General features: G+C 43.1%; 1 protein-coding gene across 1 annotated transcript in view; it reads right to left on the bottom strand.

The window, feature by feature from the left end:
• Positions 1 to 24,114, bottom strand: part of LOC126240266 (chondroitin sulfate N-acetylgalactosaminyltransferase 2-like) — a 138,693-nt gene that overhangs the window by 36,450 nt on the left and 78,129 nt on the right. The window contains exon 5 of the mRNA XM_049947912.1: positions 8,680 to 9,146. Within this exon, the coding sequence (XP_049803869.1) occupies positions 8,680 to 9,146 (467 nt within the window). The remainder of the gene's footprint in view (positions 1 to 8,679; positions 9,147 to 24,114) is intronic.

Consider the following 24,114-nt stretch of genomic DNA (forward strand, 5'->3'; position numbering starts at 1 on the left):
TGTTTCTCAAAATGGACTGATGTTAGTGTACTGTATCCTTCCAAAAATAAGTCAGAGATCAAATGCTATACAAACAGTTTTGGGAAGAAAACATAGTATTGTAGATTGTCTATGGCTCTAGAAAATTTTCTTAGACAATTGGTGTGATACTGTTGGTCAATACGGTTGCGAGCCCGACCATGCAAATTATTTTCGTCTCAATAAAATTGAACTCTTTGACAAGATTATGATATTAGGTCTACAACTTTGCTTCCGCCGTTTTGCAATAGACGGCAGTAGCGGCAAGTGGGGTTCAGGTAGTTGGTCATAGGTGTAAATACAATAAGCTTAGTCATCTGTAAACATAATGCCATAAAAATATTAGTCGATTTCTGATTGCATCATAAGGCTTTTCTCGATTAAGTATCTCAACTTACGTACCCATTTCTCGCCATTTGAGGGATGTTTTAATTTTCTGCTTTAACATGAAGAAATCTGCGGCTGTGGCTCCTAAAATCCTTGGTAAGAGCAATGGTGAGGGAACTATTAGTGGAAGAACGTGCAGAGAATGTTTGCAACGCCTTAAGAACGGTGATTTTCATGTCGAAGACCGGCATGGAGGTGAAAGACAGAACGTTTTCGTTGCTACTGAAACAGACGAAGACAGTCACAGGACATCATTATCGAAAGCAATTGATGCGTTCCAGCCCAGCTCTGAAGAAACACAAAGGGCCAAAACACAGCGATAGATACGTAAAGGTAATTTTGCAGCAGGTCGGCGCTCCACCCCATGTCGCAAAACCCGTCAAAATATACATGGAATCGTTGAAATGAGAAGTCCTATCCCTCCCGCCGTATTCTCAATACGTTGCTCCCTCTGACTACCTTCTTTTACGATCAGTGGCAGACAGTCTGGGTGACCAGCACTTCCGATCATATGAACAAGTGTAAAATTGAATCGATTCGTGGATCCCCACAAAAGACGCCCAGTTCTTCAACCAAGAGATTCGTATGCTAACCGTAAAATGGGAGAATGTAGTGGCCAGCGATGGGCAGTACTATGAATCATAATTTTTTTGTAAGTTTTTCAGAATAAAGCTCCGAACTTACGACAAAAAAAGGTGGAAGCAAAGTTGTAGACCTAGTACATATTTCGATACATCTAAACGTAAACAAATATCGCTTGAGGGTTATTATAAAAGACTTTTTCTTTGGCTCTAAATTGCCTCGATTGCAACACAACTGAAGATCTGTGGACCTATTTCAACTGTCAAGCTCGTTGTATCAACACTCTGCCACTCACTCTCGAACAGCTGTGGTGAGCACTGTTACAACGGGGCTTGATCGATATGTTTAAGAGTCCGACCTGCCAGCCGCTGCCTGGATCTTTTCTAACTCTTCCAGCCGCTGTCTATGCTGTAAACATTGATTACCCTGGATTCAAGCAGATGGTCAGGATAATTTGACTAGTCAGTGTATCTCTGGGAGGCCGCAGCGCCATAATAGGAGCGCGGAGGTTTGCTGTAGAAAAAAATGGCTCTGAGCACTATGGGACTCAACTGCTGAGGTCATTAGTCCCCTAGAACTTAGAACTAGTTAAACCCAACTAACCTAAGGACATCACAAACATCCATGCCCGAGGCAGGATTCGAACCCGCGACCGCAGCGGTCTCGCGGTTCCAGACTGCAGCGCCTTTAACCGCACGGCCACTTCGACCGGCGTTTGCTGTAGAGATCAGGAACGAAGAGAGTACGGTTCTAACGCTCGGGTTGCATAATTCACAAATAAAGGCGCGGCTGTTACGTCTGTGCTAAGGGGTTACCTTCGTTCCTTCTGTAGTTTCGCCAGTATGACGCGTGTGACAACGATGGCGCTGCGGTCGCTTCGTACTCGTCGACTCGTTCCCTCTTATTGAACCGTGCCGGGAGTGTGAGGTAAGTCGTGCTTTGTCCTTAGTATTGAAGCTGCGCACACGATCCTGCTGCTGTACGAGTAAAGTAGCAAAGTGACAAGGAGAAATGACCGATTGTTTGGATCAGGTGGCCATTTCCGAAGCTGTGTTTTGTTAGACTGTGGCGGGTGTAGGAGGAAACTCAGCTGACGCAAAATAAACAATTTGAATTGTGTGCCATTAGAGGAGGCGTGATATCTGGAATAAGTTTCACACTATAGTCCACGCTTCAGACGATAAATACAGAGATTTCGTTCAACACCACAAAAATTGCTGTTTCCTTGTTTATTCCACTTCCACCATGAGAAAACATGTGTTGCGTCAAACGAAAACTGAGGGTAACGTCCCTGTTATATCCCTGGGAAAGAAGAGGCTTTATTTCTATATTCATTCGATTATGGCAACTTGCGTTTATGGGCTACAAGCGAGTTGTGTAGCTTATCGTTCATTTCTGTACTTTAGTTTAATAATAAATCACCAATTGCGGCAACTGCGGAGCCTAGCCTCACGAACAAACATAAAATATTGTTCCCTGAAACAAAAATTCTGTCCCATGCCTCCACGTACCGGGATTCTGTTATTAAGGAGGCTGTTGAAATAAGAATGAGCCAAAAGAACTTTAACCGCGATAGCGGGTACCATCTGAGCTGTGCGTGGAAACGAGCGCTCGATGCAGAGAAGCAGCAGAGACGTTCCTTCCAAAGTTTACGTTCAAACGGAAGCGGTGGCGCCACCGGCGCATACAGTGACACCGTCTGCGACAGCAGTACGTAATCGCCGACCAATCAGAAGCCGACCAATCAGAAGCCGTCCACGGGCTACATAGAGGCTACCACAGCAGCAGTGAAGACAGTCAGTTGCTCCTGACGATGACGATGGAGGTAATCGTCGAAAGCTCGAGATTTCATCCAGAAGTGACGCGGCAAGAATACCGAGAAGGTTTTACATAAATAAATCACCATTTAGGTATTGAACTTCTACCTCATGTGATGATTTCTGGTGCTGTCGTTACAGATTCGGTAACGCCTCAAAAGTGTGTATCTGTCAACGTACTTGTTAGACATTCTGTGAATAGATATTAAATATTAAAATAAATTTACCGCAATTTTGGGAAACATTTTTGGAATACAGTGATCAAGTCAGGTGACTTCGTAGCAGCTGAGGAGAGCTTCACCTACCATCCTCCAAGGAAGCCATGGGTCTGAAGATGGTTATATAAATATAACCGAAACCGGTCACCTATGTTATTGGGACATAAGTATTGTGATCAAGACTGAGCTTTAGTTAAAACATGAATTTACCGCAGTTTTCGAAAAATTTTATCTACATAAATGTATGTGTAAACAGCGCGGTATTGGCTGTTAACGGATCAGTCGTCATACTGGTACATAATTTGCTTCCAGCAAATAATTGAGAACTTTAATTGCAAGAGCTACTCTCAGAAGAGAAAAGACTTTTGCGACATTTCAGCTTGCTCTTGAGAATGGCTGATAAGCCGAAATAAATGAACAATAATTTGCAATTTAATGACGGAAATTTTTTGTCAACGGTTGGGTATTTAGCGAGAGCGCCGCGAGTTCGCGGACTCGTGTACCGCTCTCCTTTCTGAACGATTCGTGTCCACTTGGATCCAAGAGCAGACGAGTGGGCTGAAGTGAAGACTTTGGAGTCGAATCTATGGGCACGCGGAGACGCGAGTTCAGTAATGACGACACAGGACTTTCTAGCAAATTTAAAGAGAGTACACGGAGCTCATTTCTGATCTCTAGTATGCTCTACCGAAAGGTTATTTACAATTTGTACAGGAACCAGATGGCAGTTGTAAGAGTCGAGGGGCATGAAAGGGAAGCAGTGGTTGGGAAGGGAGTGAGACAGGGTTGTAGCCTCTCCCCGATGTTATTCAATCTGTATATTGAGCAAGCAGTAAAGGAAACAAAAGAAAAATTCGGAGTAGGTATTGAAATCCATGGAGAAGAAATAAAAACTTTGAGGTTCGCCGATGATATTGTACTTCTGTCAGAGACAGCAAACGACTTGGAAGAGAAGTTGAACGGAATGGACAGTGTCTTGAAAGGAGGACATAAGATGAACATCAACAAAAGCAAAACAAGGATAACGGAATGTAGTCGAATTATGTCGGGTGATGCTGAGGGAATTAGATTAAGAAATGAGACACTTAAAGTAGTAAAGGAGTTTTCTATTTCGGGAGCAAAATAACTGATGATGGTCGAAGTAGAGAGGATATAACATGTAGACTGGCAATGGCAAGGAAAGAGTTTCCGAAGAAGGGGAATCTGTTAACATCGAGTATAGGTTTAAGTGTCTGGAAGTCGTTTCTGTAAGTATTTGTATGGAGTGTAGCCATGTATGGATGTGAAACATGGACAATAAATAGTTTGGACAAGACGAGAATAGAAGCTTTGGAAATGTTGTGCTACAGAAGAATGCTGAAGATTAGATGGGTAGATCACATAACTAATGAGGAGGTATTGAATAGAATTGGGGAGATGGGGAGTTTGTGGCACAACTTGACAAGAAGAAGGGACCGGTTGGTAGGACATGTTCTGAGGCATCAAGGAATCAACAATTTAGTATTGGAGAGCAGCGTGGATGGTAAAAATCGTAGAGGCAGACCACGAGATGAATACACTAAACATATTCAGAAGGATGTAGGTTGCAGTAGGTACTGGGAGATGAAGAAGCTTGCACAGGATAGAGTAGCATGGAGAGCTGCATCAAACCAGCCTCAGGACTGAAGACCACAACAACAACAACAACAACAATATTGCTGATAGCTACAAATCCAATATTTTCGATTTTTTTTACGATTCTGCAAGAAAACCATATTTCGAATGTTGAAATCGCTTTAATATGTTACCTCATATTTTGCTACCAACTAAGGACCATAATATGACCATAGGTTTCATGGGAGACCAAATCATTTAACTGATTCCAAAACTGAATCAAATATTGACAAATAAAGCTGTTGCACAATATTCAAATTCAATCAAAAGATTGTTTCGTAAAGTAACATTCACTTCAGCAGCCGCTGGACGGAAGAAGTAAATATTTTACTGATGTAACTGTAATGCAAACACAACAACTGCAATAATATAACAAAAATGTAAGTCATAATATGAAATTCTCCATGAATTGGGAAATATTGCAGACTCGCAAGATCTACAACCAGTTTGGGAATCGTCACGAATATTCTTCTGGGATGAAACACTTTAGGTGCAAATTCTTAATCGTATTAAACTTCACAGAAATTTGTTTTATTTTCCTAAAATGGCAGACATTTGTGTGGAAATAATCGTGGATTCAAGTACGGTCGCTACCACATTAATACTCATTCACATAAATTTAATGAGGAGCAGTAAATCTCTTATAAGTTAATACTAGCACAAATTAAAATAGTGCTAATCTTCAGGTAGATTAACTCTCTTCTTAAACACATTTTTGTACTCTGTTTGTGACGTCACATCCCTTTAAGTAGTGGCAAGAGGTGCGCTATTTAAGGCATTTCTTTTCTACACGCCGAGCGTCTGTGGAGAGTGAGTTGATGTTGTGTTAAAGTCATGTAGACCTGGAATACTTTTAATTTTTGTGAACTTCAGCTAAAAGTAGGCCAGTGAAAGTACATGAACACGTCCGCTACTTGTCACGAGGAACTTTTTGAGAACTGTTGAATCCTTATCTGCAAGTTCCTATGACCAGTAATGTTCCATTTTCCACAAAGAATCGTGGAATTAACACACTCTGCCATGGACCCACAACAGACGATTGTGTATGCTTTCTAGCTAGTGCAAGCAATGTCAACGCAGCGCACATTAGTATCGTTTATTACAAACACAAGTCTCAGACAGACAGCTGTTTTAAGACTTCATGCAACCTGAGATTTTCGTTTGTGACCATTGGTTCTTATCTCAAAATAACCGGTTCAGGGTTCATTGTAGTTTTGGCTCTGCATGTTTGGGACACCCTGTATAATATTCCAGATCGAGCCAAGATTATGGCACGTTTAGGAGGAGCGATGTCAGAATGGTTCAAATGGCTCTGAGCACTATGGGACTTAACATCTATGGTCATCAGTGCCCTAGAACTTAGAACTACTTAAACCTAACTAACCTAAGGACATCACACAACACCCAGTCATCACGAGGCAGAGAAAATCCCTGACCCCGCCGGGAATCGAGCCCGGGAACCCGGGAGCGGGAAGCGAGAACGCTACCACACGACCACGAGCTGCGGGGAGCGATGTCAGAATCCCAGCCTTTCACCAACATTTACGTTTCCCTAAATAGATTAAATTCTATGACAGAAATGTTCCTTGTCAACGAAACAGTCGATTACCTCCGCGTACTTGTCCTGTGACAGTTAGTGTACTGCGTCTAATGAGCTTATAGGCAACAGCGTGCTACAACTTGAACGTCCTTTCATTTTTTTTCTTTTTTACAGGACACAAAAGCAGACTGACGCTGTCAGTGTGCTAGTAACGTCATATCGATTGAAAAAATGACTCTCTTGGATAGTACTGAACCGTATCTCTTGTCAGTGGATGACAGCTAACTTTCACCTGTGAGTCTTGTTTTCTGTTTCACAAAATGGATTGATGTTAGCGTACTGTATATTGTCAAAAATAAGTCGGAGATCAGATACTATACAATCAGTTTTGTGAAGAAAACAGACCGTCGTAGGCTGCGTGTTGCTCTAGAAAATGGTTTTGTGTTATTATCTGAGACAATTAATCGATGTGATACTGTTGATCAATACGGTTACGAGCTCGACCATGCAAATTATTTTCGTCTCAGCAAAGTGGAACCCTTTGACAGGATAATACATATTTCCATACAACTAAACGTATACAAATATCGCTTGAGGGTTATGACAAAGACTACAAACTTCTTTGGCACTAAACTGGATTGATTGTAGCACAACTGAAGGGTCTGTGGGCCCACTTGAACTGCCATGCTCATTGTATCAACACTCTGCCACTCACTCTTGAACAGCTGTGGTTAACACTGTTACAATATGGTTCGATCGATATGGTTACGAGTGCGAAATGTCGTCCGCTGCCTTGCATCTTTCCCCACTTTCCAACCGCTGTCTACGCTGTAAACAATGGTTACCCTGGACTCAGATGGTCACGATAATCTGATTGGCCATTGCATCTCTAGGAGACAGCAGAACTATACCACGAGGGCAGAGGCATGCTGTAGGGATCAGGAACAAGGAGAGTACGGATCTAATGCTCGGGTTGCGTAATTCACAAATAAAGACACCACTGTTACAACAGTGCTAAGGAGTTCTTTCGTACCCGCTGTAGTTCCCCGAGTATGACACGTGTGACAACGATGGCGCTGCAGTCGCTTCGTACTCGTCGACTCGTTCCCTCTTACTGAACCGTGCAAGGAGTGTAGGGATAGGCGTGCTTTATTGTTAGTGCGAAATATGCGCACGCAGTCTTGCCTCTGTAAAGAAGCAAAGTGACAAGGCGAAATGTCCGATTGTTTGGATCAGGTGGCCTTTAACGAAGCTGTATTTTGGGAGACTGTGGAGGGTGTAAGATGAAAATTAATTGATGCAAAGTGCACAATTGCAAATGTGTTCCATTAGATGAGGCGTGATATCTGGAATACGTTTCACGGTAGAGTCCACGCTTCAGACGAAAAATACACAAATTTCGTTCAGCGCAGATAAAATTGTCGTATTCTTGTTTATTCCAGCTTCACCATGAGAAAACGTGTTGCATCAAACGAAAACGGAGAGTAACGGCACTGTTAAATCCCCGTGACACAAAAGGGCTTTATTTCGGTTTTCATTTGGCATTGCAACTTGCGTTTATATGCTACAAGCAAGTTGTTTAGTTTATGACTCATTTCTGTAATGTAGTTCAATAATTAATGATGATTACTGATTGACCACATCCTCATTTCATGTTTGCTAGTGCTGTCATTACAAAGTCGGTAACGCCACGGAAGTGTATGTATGTCAACGTAATTGTTAGACATTCTCTGAATAGATATTAAAATAAATTTAAAGCAGTCTTCCAAAAAGTTTTATATACATATTGGTACGTCTAAACAGAACGGTATGCACTGTGAATCGATCAGTCGTTATACTGGTATATAACTGTCTTCCATCAAATAACTGATGACGTAGTTTGCAAGTGCTATTCTAAGAAGAAATGGGCCATTTTCTGACACTTTAATTTGCTTTTGAGAATGGCTATAAAGTCGAAATCATGATTGGTTCAAATGGCTCTGAGCACTATGGGACTTAACATCTGTGGTCATCAGTCCCCTAGACTTAGAACTACTTAAACCTAAGGACATCATACACAGGCATGCCCGAGGCACGATTCGAACCTGCGACCGTAGTGGTCGCGCGGTTCCGGACTGAAGAGCCTAGAACCGCTCGGCCACTGCGGCCGGCCGAAATCGTGATTGTTGTGTGAAGTAAAAGAATTATAATTTGCAGTTTAATGGCGGAAATGTGTTTCAAAACGGTTGCGAATGTAGCGGGAATGCCGCGACTCCGCGGACTCGTGTATTCGCACTCATTTCTGAGCGAGTCGTGTCCACCTAGGCCCGACAACACACTAAGGTGACGAGTGGTCTGGAGCGGAGACGCGCGAGTCGAGTCTACGGAAACACGGAGACGACAAGTTCGGGGATGACGTTACAGGACTCTCGGGCGAATTTAAGGCGGGTACACGGAGCTCATTTCTGATCTCCAGTACGCTGACCTGCATAAGAGCCTCCAGCAGGTCCAGCTTGCGGAAGCCGATGGGCTTCTCGACGACGCGCTTCCCGAGCGCCAGCTCGACGGGGTAGACGCGGCTCAGCGTGAAGTGCGAGAAGGCGACCAGCTCGAACTCGCTGGCCAGCGGGCGCCCCCTGTCCAGCAGCTCGGCCTGCGACACGTGGCGGCGCGCCTGGTCCACGCACTGTTCCGCAGTCAGCGACACGTGCAGCGGCGCCACAGTGGCGGCCGTCGTGTTGCCGGGGGCCAGCAGGCTGAGAGGCCGCGGGGAGCCGCCGGACAGCCACTCCAGGCTGCCTGCAACACACGGAACAGGGACGAGGTTGTTCTCCTGTGGCACTTGGTGATGCACGTAGTCCAGATACTGCACATGAAGCGGCCAAGCAAAGGTGGTTGTGTTGCCAGAAGGCACGGAGCCAGCAGGCAGAGGGGACAGCCATTCCAGGCCGCCTGCAACATACGAAATACAAACACGATCGTCCACTGCTCACAGATGGTGCCACGCATGGTTCAGGCCCCAGACCCCAGTCATGAAGCAGCGCAGCAGAGGTGGTCGTGTTGCTAGACGCCATCAAGCTGGCAGGTCGTAGAAAGCCACCAGGCAGACACTCCAAGCTGCCTGGAACACGTGGAAGAGACACACTCATCCGCTTGTCACGTGTACTGGCACACTGGGTCCACGCACTGCTCACAAGTCAGAAGCATGTGCAGTGGTGCAACGCAGGTGGCAGGCCATCGAGAGCTGCCAATAACTCTAGGCCACCTGCAACACGCAGAACAGACCCACAGTTATCCACTTGTGACCTGTGGTGGCACAAGCATGAGGCGGCACACTGGGTCTATGTGCCACTCGCCAGTCAGCAGCACGTGTAGTGGCGCAGCAGAGGTGGTGGCGTTCCTAGAGGGTAGCAAGCCAGTAGACTGTAGGGAGTTGCTGGGCAGCCACTTCAGGTTGCTTTCAACAAGTGGAATGGACCTATGGTCATCCACTTGTCACACGGGGTCCATACACCTCTCACCACTCAGTAGTACATGCCATGCCGTAGCGGAGGCAATTGCTAGAGGACATCAAGCTATCAGATTGTGGAGAGCCGCTGGACAGCCCCTCCAGGCTACCTGCAACATACTTCTGCTTGTGAAACACGGCAGCACACTGGATCCATGCATCACTCTCCAGTCAGTGGCACGTACAGCACCAAAGCATAGGCTGTTGCCTTGCTAGAGGACACCGAGACAGAAAGAAGCAGAGAGCCGCCAGACAACCACGCCAGGCTGCTTGCAACACACCGTACACTCAATGATCATCCACATGAGACACTTGGTAGCAAACATCGTCCAGGCAGCGCTCACCAAACAGAGGCCGGCCGAGTGGAGGTCGTCACTCTTCCTGGGGACACGACCGGCCGGAGTGGCCGTACGGTTCTAGGAGCTACAGTCTGGAACCGCGTGACCACTACGGTCGCAGGTTCGAATCCTGCCTCGGGCATGGACGTGTGTGCTGTCCATAGGTTAGTTAGGTTTAATTAGTTCTAAGTTCTAGGCGACTGATGACCTCAGAAGTTAAGTCGCATAGTGCTCAGAGCCATTTGAACAATTTGAACCTGGGGACACGAAACAGACTGGCTGCAGATTCTCCGCGCTGCCTGATAGTCACAGCCACGTACTTATCTACTCCTGAGACTTGGCGGTGCACTTTATCCTAGCAATGGCGACCGGTGAGTCGCAGGTGCAATTACGTTGTTGAGTGACATGAGGCGAGCGATCTGTTGGACGTGGAGGTCCGCATATAAACGCGTGGATACGTCGGCCTGTGACTCAAGACAGTCCATGTGAGCACATTCTCTTTATTAGTTAATTAGTAATACGTGCTGCTGCCACAGGTAACGAAAAAAAGAAGACGGTCTTTGATTACCACTTGCAAATAAATACAAAAATATATGCTGATATGTATCGATAGCTTCAGCTTCAAAGTGCCTCTTGAACGCTGTGTAATTAACTGCACTTTGAGTAAAAGCCCTGCAGAATGTAGTGCGAAGAGACTTAGTAATAGTAGTCATTGTGAGAACTCTTTTTTATTATTTATTCATAGGAACGATCTGTCAGGTATACCAATTGTTAATAATATTGATCAGTCGCCATATACACCAATTATAATAGGCACTGTAACATATCTACACTAAATACAACTATAAGCAAAGGACAGTAGTATTTTTTCTCACATCTATATTTACGTAAATTTTTAAAAACTTACTAAAGCAATTTAAAATAGTATTCGAGACATTTTATGATTGTAATGTAACTTTTTTCGTTTTATTTCAAGTAACAGCAGAGTTATCTAATAATACATATGACAAATCAATATTGTACACTATTGTATAAAATCTCACTCGAGTAGAGTTGAAAGTTACATATCTTTGGATCGGATGTACCGGTGACATGCAAACGAGCGGGAAGGTATCGCCCCCACCAAAAACAGCTTATCAATCAGTCGGTAGACACACAGCGAGTGGTAAGCAGGTTCTCACGAAATACTAGTATGAGAAATGGTTTGCATCAATTATTTCTGCTGATATTTTGGTATGTAGCAGAAAGTAGTATGCATGTAGTGAAATAATGAACAGTACTCTGTGTGTAATATTATTGTTAAAAAGTGATTGATACTGATCGAATGGACAGTGTCGTAAGTTCTGTATATGTGTGCGGCTTTTGGAGATAGGAGGTGAGGAGAATAATGGAGGTAGATCTGCTGTGAAATATAATTACAAGCTTCAAGTGGACGATACATCACATGCAACTGTTAGAAAAGGAATTGCACATGACGTTCTATCCCAAGAAGGAGAATGCTTAAAAAGAGTACGTGATTTGTAAAAAATTGATCTGTATTCATGAGCAACTTCTATGGTTCAAATTGCTCTGAGCACTATGGGACTCAACTGCTGAGGTCATTAGTCCCCTAGAACTTAGAACTAGTTAAACCTAACTAACCTAAGGACATCACACACATCCATGCCCGAGGCAGGATTCGAACCTGCGACCGTAGCGGTCTCGCGGTTCCAGACTGCAGCGCCAGAACCGCGCGGCCACTTCGGCCGGCGAGCAACTTCTAAATGAACACCAAGTTCGTGGGCTTCCCCCATTCTAGGCAATATGTAAGCATTGTATTAATTTATTTTCTCACAGTACAACTGAATGGGTATGCAACGTACTGTGGTGACTCGGCCTAATTATAGCATTGACTATTGAAACTGCTACACAGCAGAAAATCTGATTAAAGAGGCTACTAGTGAATACTTGTTTGCAACAGAGTTAAAATATCAAAATCTCCGTGTTTTACAGTATGTACAAAGCGTGCTTTTACACTGTCCAGTCACATTAAAGTGACCACGTGTCAAAAGCCTGAATAATCACATCTTGCAGCGCGACATGCTGCGCTGCGTGTCGTGCAGGAAGAAGGTCAGCGAGGTTCTGGAGGGTGCCGGCAGCGACGTGGAACCCTGCCGACTCCAGGGTCGTCTCCAGCTGCGCCAGGTTTCTCGGTTGAGCACGTATGGCACGTACAGCCCGATCGAGGTGGTCTCACAGATTCTCCGTCTCGCTTAAATCCGGGCAGTTTGGTGACCGGTGGAGTAGAATAAACTCATACTGGTGCAAGTGAACTGCGAGCTGTTTGACACGATGCTTTGTCCTGCTGGAAGATGCCACCGCGTGGAGAAAAAAAAACTGCATGTAGGTGAGGACATGGTCGCCTAGGATAGATGCGTGCCTGTGATGATCCACCGTGTCTTTCAGAACGACGAGCTCACCCACGGAATGCCACGTAAACATTCCCCAGACCATAACGCTCCCTCCTCCGGACAGGTCACTTCCAGCGATTGTTGCAGGGTGTTTTTTTTTTTTTCAGTCGTTTCACGCTGTACAAGCCAGCGCCAATCTCTCCGATGGTGCATAAAATATGATTTACCTAACAACACCTGTTGCCACTCAATGGACGTCCAGTTAACGGAATGGGGCTGCAAAATCCAGCCTTCACCACCTTCGAACGAAAGTCAGTATGGGTGCGTGAACTAGGCGCCTGGTACGAAAGCCCACACGCAGAAACGTTCGGAGGACGGTCATTGAGGAGCCACTGTTGACAAGCCCTCGGTTGATCTGGGTGGACAGTTGCTCGGCGATTGCCCTTTCATCGCCCGTACCCACTACCGGAGCCGTCGTTCAACCCTTTAATCCACGGCCTGTGGTGCACCACAGTGGCCTCGACTTCCATTTGGAATAGCGCCATTTTGTCACACACGATATGCTTTAACCACCGCGGCGCACGAACTATTTAAAGACTTAGTCATTTCGGAGATACCTCCACCCTTGACCCGAAAGCCAATGATTATGCAGTTTTGGACCTCAGGTAAATCGCTCCATTACAACAAGGACTGCGCTGATTTCTACGTCCCTCCGATATGCTTTATATACTCTCATTGTTAGTGCTGGCACTTGCCGTCTGTGGGTGGTTGTTGCACGTTCACCTCTCTCATAGGCGGAGGTCTCACTAAAGCGACTGGCCACCTGTGTATCAGTGATGTAAGGAAGTACCTGTTCCAATGCAGTTGTATGTATTTAGATAGTTAGAGCATTCATTACTCTCTGTGCAAAACACAGTTTTCAAAGCCCAGTTTCAAACACACTGTACTTCCAGATGGATTGACTAGCTCCTGTGTGGGAATAATTAGCAGGTAGGAAGTTACGACAACTACTGACGGCCATTGTTCCATGTGTCACTGTGTCTTAGGATACTGACTGCCTCTAACGTTCAAACAGTCCGAGGTCTTGGCACACTGGGACTGGTTCACTGCTGAGCAGATCAGATGCTGTGTGAAACTTCGAATAATTTTTCCTAGTAAACTGATACCATTTAAAATAAATTTTATTACTTAATTTTATTAGTTAAACTGAAGAAACTGCAAAGAGGTGGGAATTTAAGAAGATGGGAGCTGGATAAACTGAAAGAACCAGAGGTTGTAGAGAGTTTCACGGAGAGCATTGGGGAACGATTGGCAGGGACAGGGGAAAGAAATACGGTAGAAGAAGAATAGGTAGCTTTGAGAGATGAAATAGTGAAGGCAGCAGACGATCAAATAGGTGAAAAGCTAAGGGCTAGTAGAAATCATTGAGTAACAGAAGAGATGTTGAATTTAACTGATGAAAGGAGAAAATATAAAAATGCAGTAAATGAAGCAGGCAAAAGGAATACAAAAGTCTCAAAAATGAGATCGACAGGAAGTGCAAAATGGCTAAGCAGGGATGGCTAGAGGACAAATGTAAGGATGTAGAGGCATATATCACAAGGGGTAAGATAGATACTGCCTACAGGAAAATTTAAGAGACCTTTGGAGAAAAGAGAAACGTATGAATATCAAGAGCTCAGATGGAAAACCGGTTCTTAACAAGGAAGGGAAAGCAGAAACGTGGAAGGAATATATAGACGGTCTATACAAGGGCTATCTACTTGAGGCCAATGTTACGGAAATGGAAGAGGACATAAGTGAAGATAAAATGGGAGATGTGATACTGCGTGAAAAAATTGACAGAACACTGAAAGACCTAAGTCGAAACAAGGCCCCGGGAGTAGACAACAATCCATTATAAATACTGATAGCCTTGGGAGAGCCAGCTATGACAAAACTGGTGAGCAAGATGTATGAGACAGGCGAAATACCCACACATATCAAGAAGATAATAATCCAAATCCCAAAGAAAGCTGGTGTTGACAGATGTGAAAATTACCGTACTATTAGTTTAATAAGTCACGGCTGAAAAATACTTACACGAATTCTTTACAGACGAATGGAAAAACTGGTAGAAGCCGACCTTGACAAAAATCAGTTCGGATTCCGTAGAAATGTTGGAACACGTGAGGCAATACTGACTTTACGACTTATCTTAAAAGAAAGATTAAGGAAAGGGAAACCTACATTTCTAGCATTTGTAGACTTAGAGAAAGCTTTTGGCAATGTTGACTGGAACACTCTCAAATTCTGAAGGTGGCAGGGGTAAAATACAGGGAGTGAAAGGCTATTTACAATTTGTACAGAAACCAGATGGCAGTTATAAGAGTCGAGGGGCACGAAAGGGAAGCAGTGGTTGGGAAGGGAGTGAGACAGGGTTGTAGCCTCTTCCCGATGTTATTCAATCTTTATATTGAGCAAGAAGTAAAGGAAACAAAAGAAAAATTCGGAGTAGGTATTAAAATCCATGGAGAAGAAATAAAAACTTTAAGGTTCGCCGATGACATTGTAATTCTGTCAGAGACAGCAAAGGACTTGGAAGAGCAGTTGAACGGAATGGATAGTGTCTTGAAAGGAGGGTATAAGATGAACATCAACAAAAGCAAAACAAGGATAATGGAATGCAGTCGAATTAAGACGGGTGATCCTGAGGGAATTAGATTAGGAAATGAGACACTTAAAGTAGTAAAGGAGTTCTCCTATTTGGGGAGCAAAATAACTGATGATGGTCGAAGTAAAGAGGATATAAAATGTAGACTGGCAATGGCAAGGAAAGCGTTTCTGAAGAAGAGAAATTTGTTAACACCGAGTATAGATTTAAATGTCAGGAAGTCGTTTCTGAAAGTATTTGTATAGACTGTACCCATATATGGATTTGAAACATGGACGATAAATAGTTTGGACAGGAAGAGAATAGAAGCTTTCGAAATGTGGTGCTACAGAAGAATGCTGAAGATTATATGCGCAGATCACGTAACTAATGAGGAGGTATTGAATAGAATTAGGGGGAGCGGAAATATTTGTGGCACAACTTGACTAGACGAAGTGGTCGGTTGGTAGGACATGTGTTGAGGCATCAAGGGATCACCAGTTTAGCATTGGAGGGCAGAGTGGAGGGTAAAAATCGTAGAGGGAGACCAAGAGATGAATACAGTAAGCAGATTCAGAAGGATGTAGGTTGCAGTAGTTACTCGGAGATGAAGAAGCTTGCACGGGATAGAGTCGCATGGACAGCTGCATGAAACCAGTCTCTGGACTGAAGACCACAACAACAACAACACATTTCTAACTCCGTATGAACTCTGAATTTTTGGCGTTGTAAGTGTAAGGAAGCTGTCATTAAGGAACTGTCAAACAGAGATAGAGGTCACTGCACTCGGTACTTAATAGCAATACTAGTTTCAAACTTATACGGAGTCATTACAAACAAACATAAAGAAGATTATTAGAAATGTGCGAGATATAAGAATTGCGTTTCGGATTTGATCAATTCCAACAACATATCTCAGCGACAAGGTGACTGTGCCGTGTGGATACATCGCGGCGCAATTGGATATCAGTTGATCTCTCTTGTCGATTTGAGAGTTAACGTGGCCAGAGTATCTCTCTCTCTCTCTCTCTCTCTCTCTCTGGGTGCCGAGCCGTTTGTGTGGCGTCGGCAGGTAATTACCGCCGTGAATTGGTAGCCAATCAGATCCTTGGTTCGCTGCTGCATGTGGTATGTTAGTCAGATCGGTTTACGAGATGACTTGTGTCCTACACATTACCCAATGTAGAAGTTGTTTCAGTGTGTTACTTGGGCACCTATTTGGATTTGGATAATTCAGAAGATGCCTGTGTTCACTGCAGTGTCGTGTTGGTTTCCTGTCAGTCAGTTCCAAAGGACTGTACACACGGAGGGGGGCCGGTGGATGTGCTCAACCAATTGGAGCCATTGATCGGGAGGTTGACTATGTTCCTACTTGCTGGAAATTATGGTGAGCTTTCAGTTACAGTCCCAGTCGCTGTACTCTTTGTGTGAAAATGCTATTCTCTTCCCTACCATTCTGATTATCCACTGTCATCTGTAAAGCATTTTTTGTCAACCTTTGAGGTGATCCCATTTAAGTCATTTTACTGTGTGTTTTGGACTATTCAACTAGTGGTGTAGAAGCCTCTCACCAGGGTTTGGCCGCGCTAACTGGGGTTACCTAAATTAAGCAGTACACAACGAGCTTGCAAATTTTTTTCAGCGTCTTTTGGTGTTGTAATCTTTTCTAAACTTGTTAACTAATAATTTATATGTTACACAATAGCTTGAGTAAACATGAGGATTATATTGTGAGTCCCACTAAAAGGGTCTTGAGTAAAAAAAATGATTAATCGTAAAGTGGTTGCTCTTACTGTTAACCGTGCTAAAGCAAGATCCTAAAAGTGAGCAAGCCAACCAGGTTGAGTGCTGTTCATAAACAAAAGAAAGTTCTTTTAGCCCAAATGGGCGCCTTGTCTGTTCGACAAACTGATTATATTTTATGCTTTACATGTTATGTATTTTACTTTGCAGTGGATGTCAGATGTTAATTACCTGTTAATCATTTTGTAGGCTTCTAAAGCTTAAATCTGTAAGGTATTGTTAAACATCACATTGATGATCTTTAAACAACTGTTTTAAGGCTTAGATTTAATGTCAGCATTTCAGAAAATTTTCCTGGGAGTCTGTTCTCAGTTCTTTCGAAGTTATTATAGATGTTTCGTCAATTCTACCACCATTTGCCTTGTTTCCAAAAGAAAAAGGCACTAGTAAATTAAATTCTGCTGGTAGTTGCTGAATTTTTTTTCGTCTTTTTGATCTGGAAATAAAGTGGTTTACTTTTAATTAAATTTGTTAGTAAAATTACGGCCCAGTATATTACCAAAAATTTCTTTTCGTCATATATTTCTTATTTCATTCTTTATATTCAGCTCTGGTTACACAGTGTGGTTAAAGAGGTAAAACTTATTACTAAGACATAACTCTTATTTACTATCAGTATACGGTTGCAGGGTATTTACTAATTAATGGCTTGAGCAAACTGAAGTTAGAGTAAATGCTCACATTTGGTTTAACTTTAAAATTATTACTGTTGTATATTATAGAGAGTTGATGCTTATTTCATATCAAATGATAGAGAATTTTCTTTATATCATTAAAAAAATTGAACCTTATTTATTGAGTATAGTGGAATATAATACTATGTAAGATTATAAGATGGATGGCCGTAGAAATGAAAGAAGCTTTCGTGTGTAGACGTTGTGACGTTTATGCCACATCACCGCCTACATCTTCTTACATGTTTAGGGCTACGTTTTAACTTTCAGTAAAGGAGGAGTTACATCGGTGTAAGGTAATGAGACGCGTACACTTCATTATTAAGCCACTATTATTGATTATTGATTTCAAAAAAATGTATTTTCATACAGATTAAAATGTTTATAACCTCCATAATGACTGGAGTGAAAGGAAATTTGTAAAATCTTCCTTTTATTAGGATGGTTTTATTTGAACGGAAGTTTACAATATGTGTGTCTGTCACAATAGTTTATTTCATCCACAATCTGTTTTGACGCTTACTTCAAATTCTTAGATTAATTTTCTTTCTCCAAAGTAGTACCGATTTTTGTTTGCAGCCATTGCTCTTCACAAAAAACTCAATTGTAAAAAGCTTTTCACCCAAAGATGATAGTGTAACCACTAAGATACTTGCGACTGGCACAGATTTTCTATACTTTTAATTCAGATTAAGAGTCCAGAATGGATGAAATTTTTGTGCATTATTTGGTAAGTAGTAATGTAGTACGTGGTAATTCAGTAATTAGTAATGTAATAATAAGTAATGAAGTAACTAGAAATGTATTAATTAGTGAATAACAGGTTACAGTTTTCATACTTTCTTCGTAATTAAATATCTTGTGTTACATTGTTGAAATACATTATCAGGGAGACTTGGAAGGGCGGGTACAGCCACAAGCTATAACAGACACGTAATTCCTGGTGTGCTACTTATCAGCTATGTTAGCCACAGCCGTCGTTTTGTGTACCGAATGGCAATCCACACCGCCAGACTAGCTGCTGGCAGTCTCTTGCGTAGTGCTTGCTAAACACGTTTTTCTAAAGTTGTAGGTGTCTTGGTAACACAAATTACTGTGCTTATTAACGTAGAGGAAGAAATAAATAGCCAATTTACTGTTTTACTATCAGTAATGCTTCCAATAGATAGAAATATAAAGGAACGTGGCTGTGAGGATCCTGTATCCTTATATTACGTGTTGACAGAAAGTTTTTCGTTTATTGTTTACTTTTTGATTCGGTAAACTAACAGTTTAAGTTCTTGCATCAAATATATAAACAGCCAAGTGAGAAAATGAAAGAGTATACGAACGGTGACTACCAAAATTTGCGTTAAACACGGCATGTGACGTTATGCGATTCTCACTCTGTGTTTCATTAAATTTCAGTCTATTTAGGCAATTCCCAGATAGACGCTTATACCTTACTCTACTCTGAGTTCGTTTCTTTGCGTTGCTAATAGTTACCGATATTTTAAGTGTGAGTAATGATTCGTGGGAGTATCTTTCACTGTCCCAAACAGTGAGTGAGTCTGCCTGCCGTAATCACCTCCTACTGCTACAGCACGATTGGAAATTCTGTCCGCTTAGTGCTGGCGGGGTGGGCAGTAAGCCAGGGACACAATGCGTGGGAGGGCTCGCAGACTATCCTGATGATTCCGCCCACCACTGGGCCGAAACACAGCCCGACTGCACTGCTCAACTTTGCTCATTACGCGCCCCTCCCTCTGCCGGACAAGCGGCCGGCGGCGCATCTGGGCTCTGCAACTATTTGCACTACGTGTGGGGCAGCGGTAGCGAGCCGTCCCGCCCTCAGACACTTTTTCGCCGAATATCAACAACTCTAAGTTGCGCTGCGAAAGACATTCAAGGTTGAACTAAAACTAACTGAAACTGAACGCCTACAATGAAACAGTCCTACGGTAGCGCTCATATGCTTTATATGAACGGGTACAAGAAAAAAAAGATAAAAAATCTGAACTTTTCCACACTTGTTGGTCGTTCGCTAAATAAATTCCTCACTTAAAGGAGAAGACTGGTCTCTTTTGAGTGTTGCACGTGTGGTGTCACCGCCAGACACCGCACTTGCTAGGTGTTAGCCTTTAAATCGGCCGCGGTCCGTTAGTATACGTCGGACCCGCGTGTCGCCACTATCAGTGATTGCAGACCGAGCGCCGCCACACGGCAGGTCTAGTCTACAGAGACTCCATAGCACTCGCCCCAGTTGTACAGCCGACTTTGCTAGCGATGGTTCGGACTACATACGCTCTCATTTGCAGAGACGACAGTTTGGCATAGCCTTCAGCTACGTCATTTGCTACGACTTAGCAAGGCGCCATACTCAGTTACGACGAATGTATTCTGAACAGATAAAATTGTGAATCATGTACCGTCAAGAGCGACGTTCATCATTAATGGATTAAAGTTAAGTATCAAACTAATTACGTCCGCTTTCTGAATTCTCATTCCTTGTCATGTTCCAGACCTCAAGTCAGTATAGTTCTTCCCTCCTCACGCCAGCCTGCGCGAGCTAAAACACCTGCATTTCGGCCTCCTCTCGTAACACGGTGTTGGCTCTTCTGCCAACACAACAGCATGTTGTGTGTAATTCGTGCGAGGCGGTCATGTTAGCCTCCACTGCTGACCTAAGACATGGCAGTGAAGTGGAGGACGCATGCCAGTCTTTAGTATGAAATCAGAGTAGGAAGATGGATGGCCGTAGAAACGTGACAGAACGTCTGAAACGAGCTCTTGCGTTTCGACGTTGTGGCGTTTATGCCACATCACCGCCTACATTTTTGTAGTGCTACGTTTTAACATTCAGTGCACGAAGAGTCACGTCGCTGTAATGTAGCGAGAAGCTTACGCGTCACATGATGAGACAGATGGTCTCAGTGCGTGAGAACGGGTTACGAGTAAGGGCAGTATCATGCTAGAACCTGTATAGACAGCACCCGCGAGGCTTGGCGTGAGGGAACATAAATTACATCACTTAATTTGCTGTTTAAATATTAATACCCATCTGCAACCGAGCTTCTGGCGTTGATTGCATTGACAGCTCATTACTTTTCAGCCCACACATAAAAACTAAATACAAACTTCCGCTAATGCTGATAGTCATTGGTGAAAACTACGTACCAGTCAATGGCGCGCCTAAGCGAGCGGGCGCCAAACCGTTGAGATAGCTGACGATGTGTCTACGATCGGTTTCCGGGAAGGCAACACGTACTGTAATTTACCGAGTAATATTTCGCAAAAAGACGAATGGAATCGGTGAAAGTTGCCTGAGAATACATCTGCGTATGATCCCATGAGAACTGTGAGACCGTGTAAAACTGTTTGATGTGACTTTTGCGGTCCTCTAGAAATAACTTTGTCATCGATACTGGTAGTAGACTGACTCTCAGAATCATTCTCTTGATTTTTCTTTTTTCATTTTGTGATTCCATGGAAAAAAATAAAAATCATGTGATATCCCAATTTTCTGTAATTTGATTTTTAATAGCACTGAATCCTTCCCAATTTGTCACTCCATTATGCCGAGCTTACAGCATGCGCGTTGAAGCCTGTCGCCATCGGAGAAGAAACCAGTCGGAAAGATGGCTGAAAACTACCTCCAGGTGTGCTGGCGAAAGTGAGCGCCGACATCATCATCATCATCATCATTTAAGACTGATTATGCTTTTCAGCGTTCAGTCTGGAGCATAGTCCCCCTTATAAAATTCCTCCATGATCCCCTATTCTGTGCTAACATTGGAGCCTCTTCTGACGTTAAACCTATTACTTCAAAATCATTCTTAACCAAATCCAGGTACCTTCTACTTGCTCTACCCTGACTCCTCCTAGCCTCTACTGCTGAACCCATGAGTCTCTTGGGTAACCTTGCTTCTCCCATGCGTGTATCGTGACCCCACCATCTAAGCCTGTTCAACCTGACTGCTACATCTACAGAGTTCATTCCCAGTTTTTCTTTGATTTCCTCATTGTGGACACCCTCCTGCCATTGTTCCCATCTACTAGTACCTGCAATCATCCTAGCTACTTTCATATCTGTAACCTCAACCTTATTGATAAGGTAACCTGAATCCAGCCAGCTTTCGCTCCCATACAACAAACTTGGTCGTAAGATAGAACGGTGCAGAGATAACTTAGTCTTGGTACTGACTTCCTTCTTGCAGAAGAGAGTAGATCGTAGCTGAGCGCTCACTGCATTAGCTTTGCTACACCTCGCTTCCAGTTCTTTCACTATGTTGCCATCCTGTGAGAATATGCATCCTATGTACTTGAAACCGTCCACCTGTTCTAACTTTGTTCCTCCTATTTGGCACTCAATCCTTTTATATCTCTCTCCCACTGACATTACTTTCGTTTTGGAGATGCTAATCTTCATACGATAGTCCTTACATTTCTGATCCAGTTGTGAAATATTACTTTGCAAACTTTCAATCGAATCTGCCATCACAACTAAGTCATCCGCATATGCGAGACTGCTTATTTTGTGTTCAACATATGCTCCATAAATATAATGAACAACAGTGGAAACAGGTTGCAACGTTGTCTTACCCCTGAGACTACTCTGAACCATGAACTCAATTTACTGTCAACTCTAACTGCTGCCTGACTATTTACGTAAAGACATTTAATTGCTTGCAAAAGTTTGTCTCCTATTCCATAATGTCGTAGAACAGACAATAACTTCCTCCTAGGAACCCGGTCATATGCCTTTTCTAGATCTATAAAGCATAGGTACAATTCCCTGTTCCACTCGTAACACTTCTCCATTATTTGCCGTAAGCTAAAGATCTGGTCCTGACAACCTCTAAGAGGCCTAAACCCACACTGATTTTCATCCAGTTTATCCTCAACTAATACTCGCACTTTCCTTTCCACAATACCTGAGAAGATTTTCCCGCGGACATTACCTACTGAGATCCACCGTGTTTTCTGATCCTGGCACATCTTTCTGGTGGGAAGTGCTGCATTCAGGAATACACTCTGTAGCTTATGAGGGTCAAAATTTGAGTTCAGCGCGAGACAGCGGATAGTACGAACAGTGAAGGTATTAACCACTTCACTTCTCATTCCCCAACCACTCTCATAAATACTACAACGCGCCAACGACCAAACTGTGAGTGGCCCGATTTGTTAATGAATCAACGTTAATTTGGACAACCCACGTTGATACAAGAAAAACAAGAAACAGCCACGTAACAAGAAGTACGAACAGTGGTCGCAGAAAGATCTTTACCCAGGAGGGCCACACACGAATGACACGCTTTATCGGTGACAATCAGTTTCAGACTCTACAGGCATTACTGCTGTTAGTGAATGCAGCTTCGTCTGGAACATTTTCCAAGCGAACATTGCGAAGGAAACAGCATGCAATGGATATTTGGAGTTGGCTACTTCGCAAAAGGCCATTACGTAATAGTAGCACGTAAGTTACACTTCTTCTGCGGGCGAAACAACACGGAAACTGGGCAGTGTCTGACTGGAAGCGTGCAGTGTCGTCCGACAAGTCACGATTTTGAGGGTTTTGGCTCTTATCAAATGCAGCAAGAGATCCAGCGCACCGAGAACCCAACGAGCCGATTAACCAGCAATGAGAACAGTATGCAGTGCAGGTAGGAGTTTTGTGTAATGAAGTACAATTTTCGCGGAATACCATTTCATAATGGCCACAGGACCAACATTTCAACTGTGGATTTTATGAATAAATAGTTTTATAGCCTGTGAACATGCCATTACTATACGATACGATTTTTTCTTTTTCCTTCTTTTTCTTTTGTCTTTTCTTGGGATTTAGGAGAGAGCTGCAGTAACTGAGGATTCGAGTGTCTTTTGTACGCTTTTTGTAATTGACAATTTGTGAAATTGCTATTTGTTGTTTTCTCCTCTTATGACATCAAAAAATGTAATGTTGCTTAAAATCCGTCTTGATTGCAGGATTTGGACGGGTTACTCCTGTAACTGAAATATCAGATCTGAAGATGGTTCTGAATGAACCGAAACCGGTCATATGAATAAAAAAAAATTGCAATCAAGACGGATTTTAAGTAACATTATAAAATCACTGATTGCTGTTATCCCATAAGATATTATGTCTGTTTTTGCAAAATCAAAAAAATATGATGAACACATTTTTTAGCGTGAACTGCTGACGCTGATGTAATTTGTCCGATAGCCTGAACTGTTGAGACAGGCAATGCCAAGTTGGAATACGTCCGGACTTGTTAGTCAGCGCCCAGGCACGCAGAGTGGGGTTTTGTTTACCGTATCTATAGCGCATCATAGATTCTAAACATTATGTTCTGTTTAAAGTTGCAAAAAAAGTGTCAAAGAAACTCATGAAATGTTGAAATTATTGGTGTACGGCGATAATGGTATAACTCTGAGGACTGTACAAGTGGTTTGACCAATTTAAAAGCAAAAATGAGTCGGTAGAAAACGAGCAACATTCGGGACGTCCATTAATCTCAAAAACAAAAGAAAACGTGCAAAAATGGCAAAAATTGTTCGTTCAAACGGGCGAATAATTGTTCGAGTGCCTATGGAAG

Source organism: Schistocerca nitens, chromosome 1 (genome assembly GCF_023898315.1).
Source record: "Schistocerca nitens isolate TAMUIC-IGC-003100 chromosome 1, iqSchNite1.1, whole genome shotgun sequence".
NCBI lineage: Eukaryota > Metazoa > Arthropoda > Insecta > Orthoptera > Acrididae > Schistocerca > Schistocerca nitens.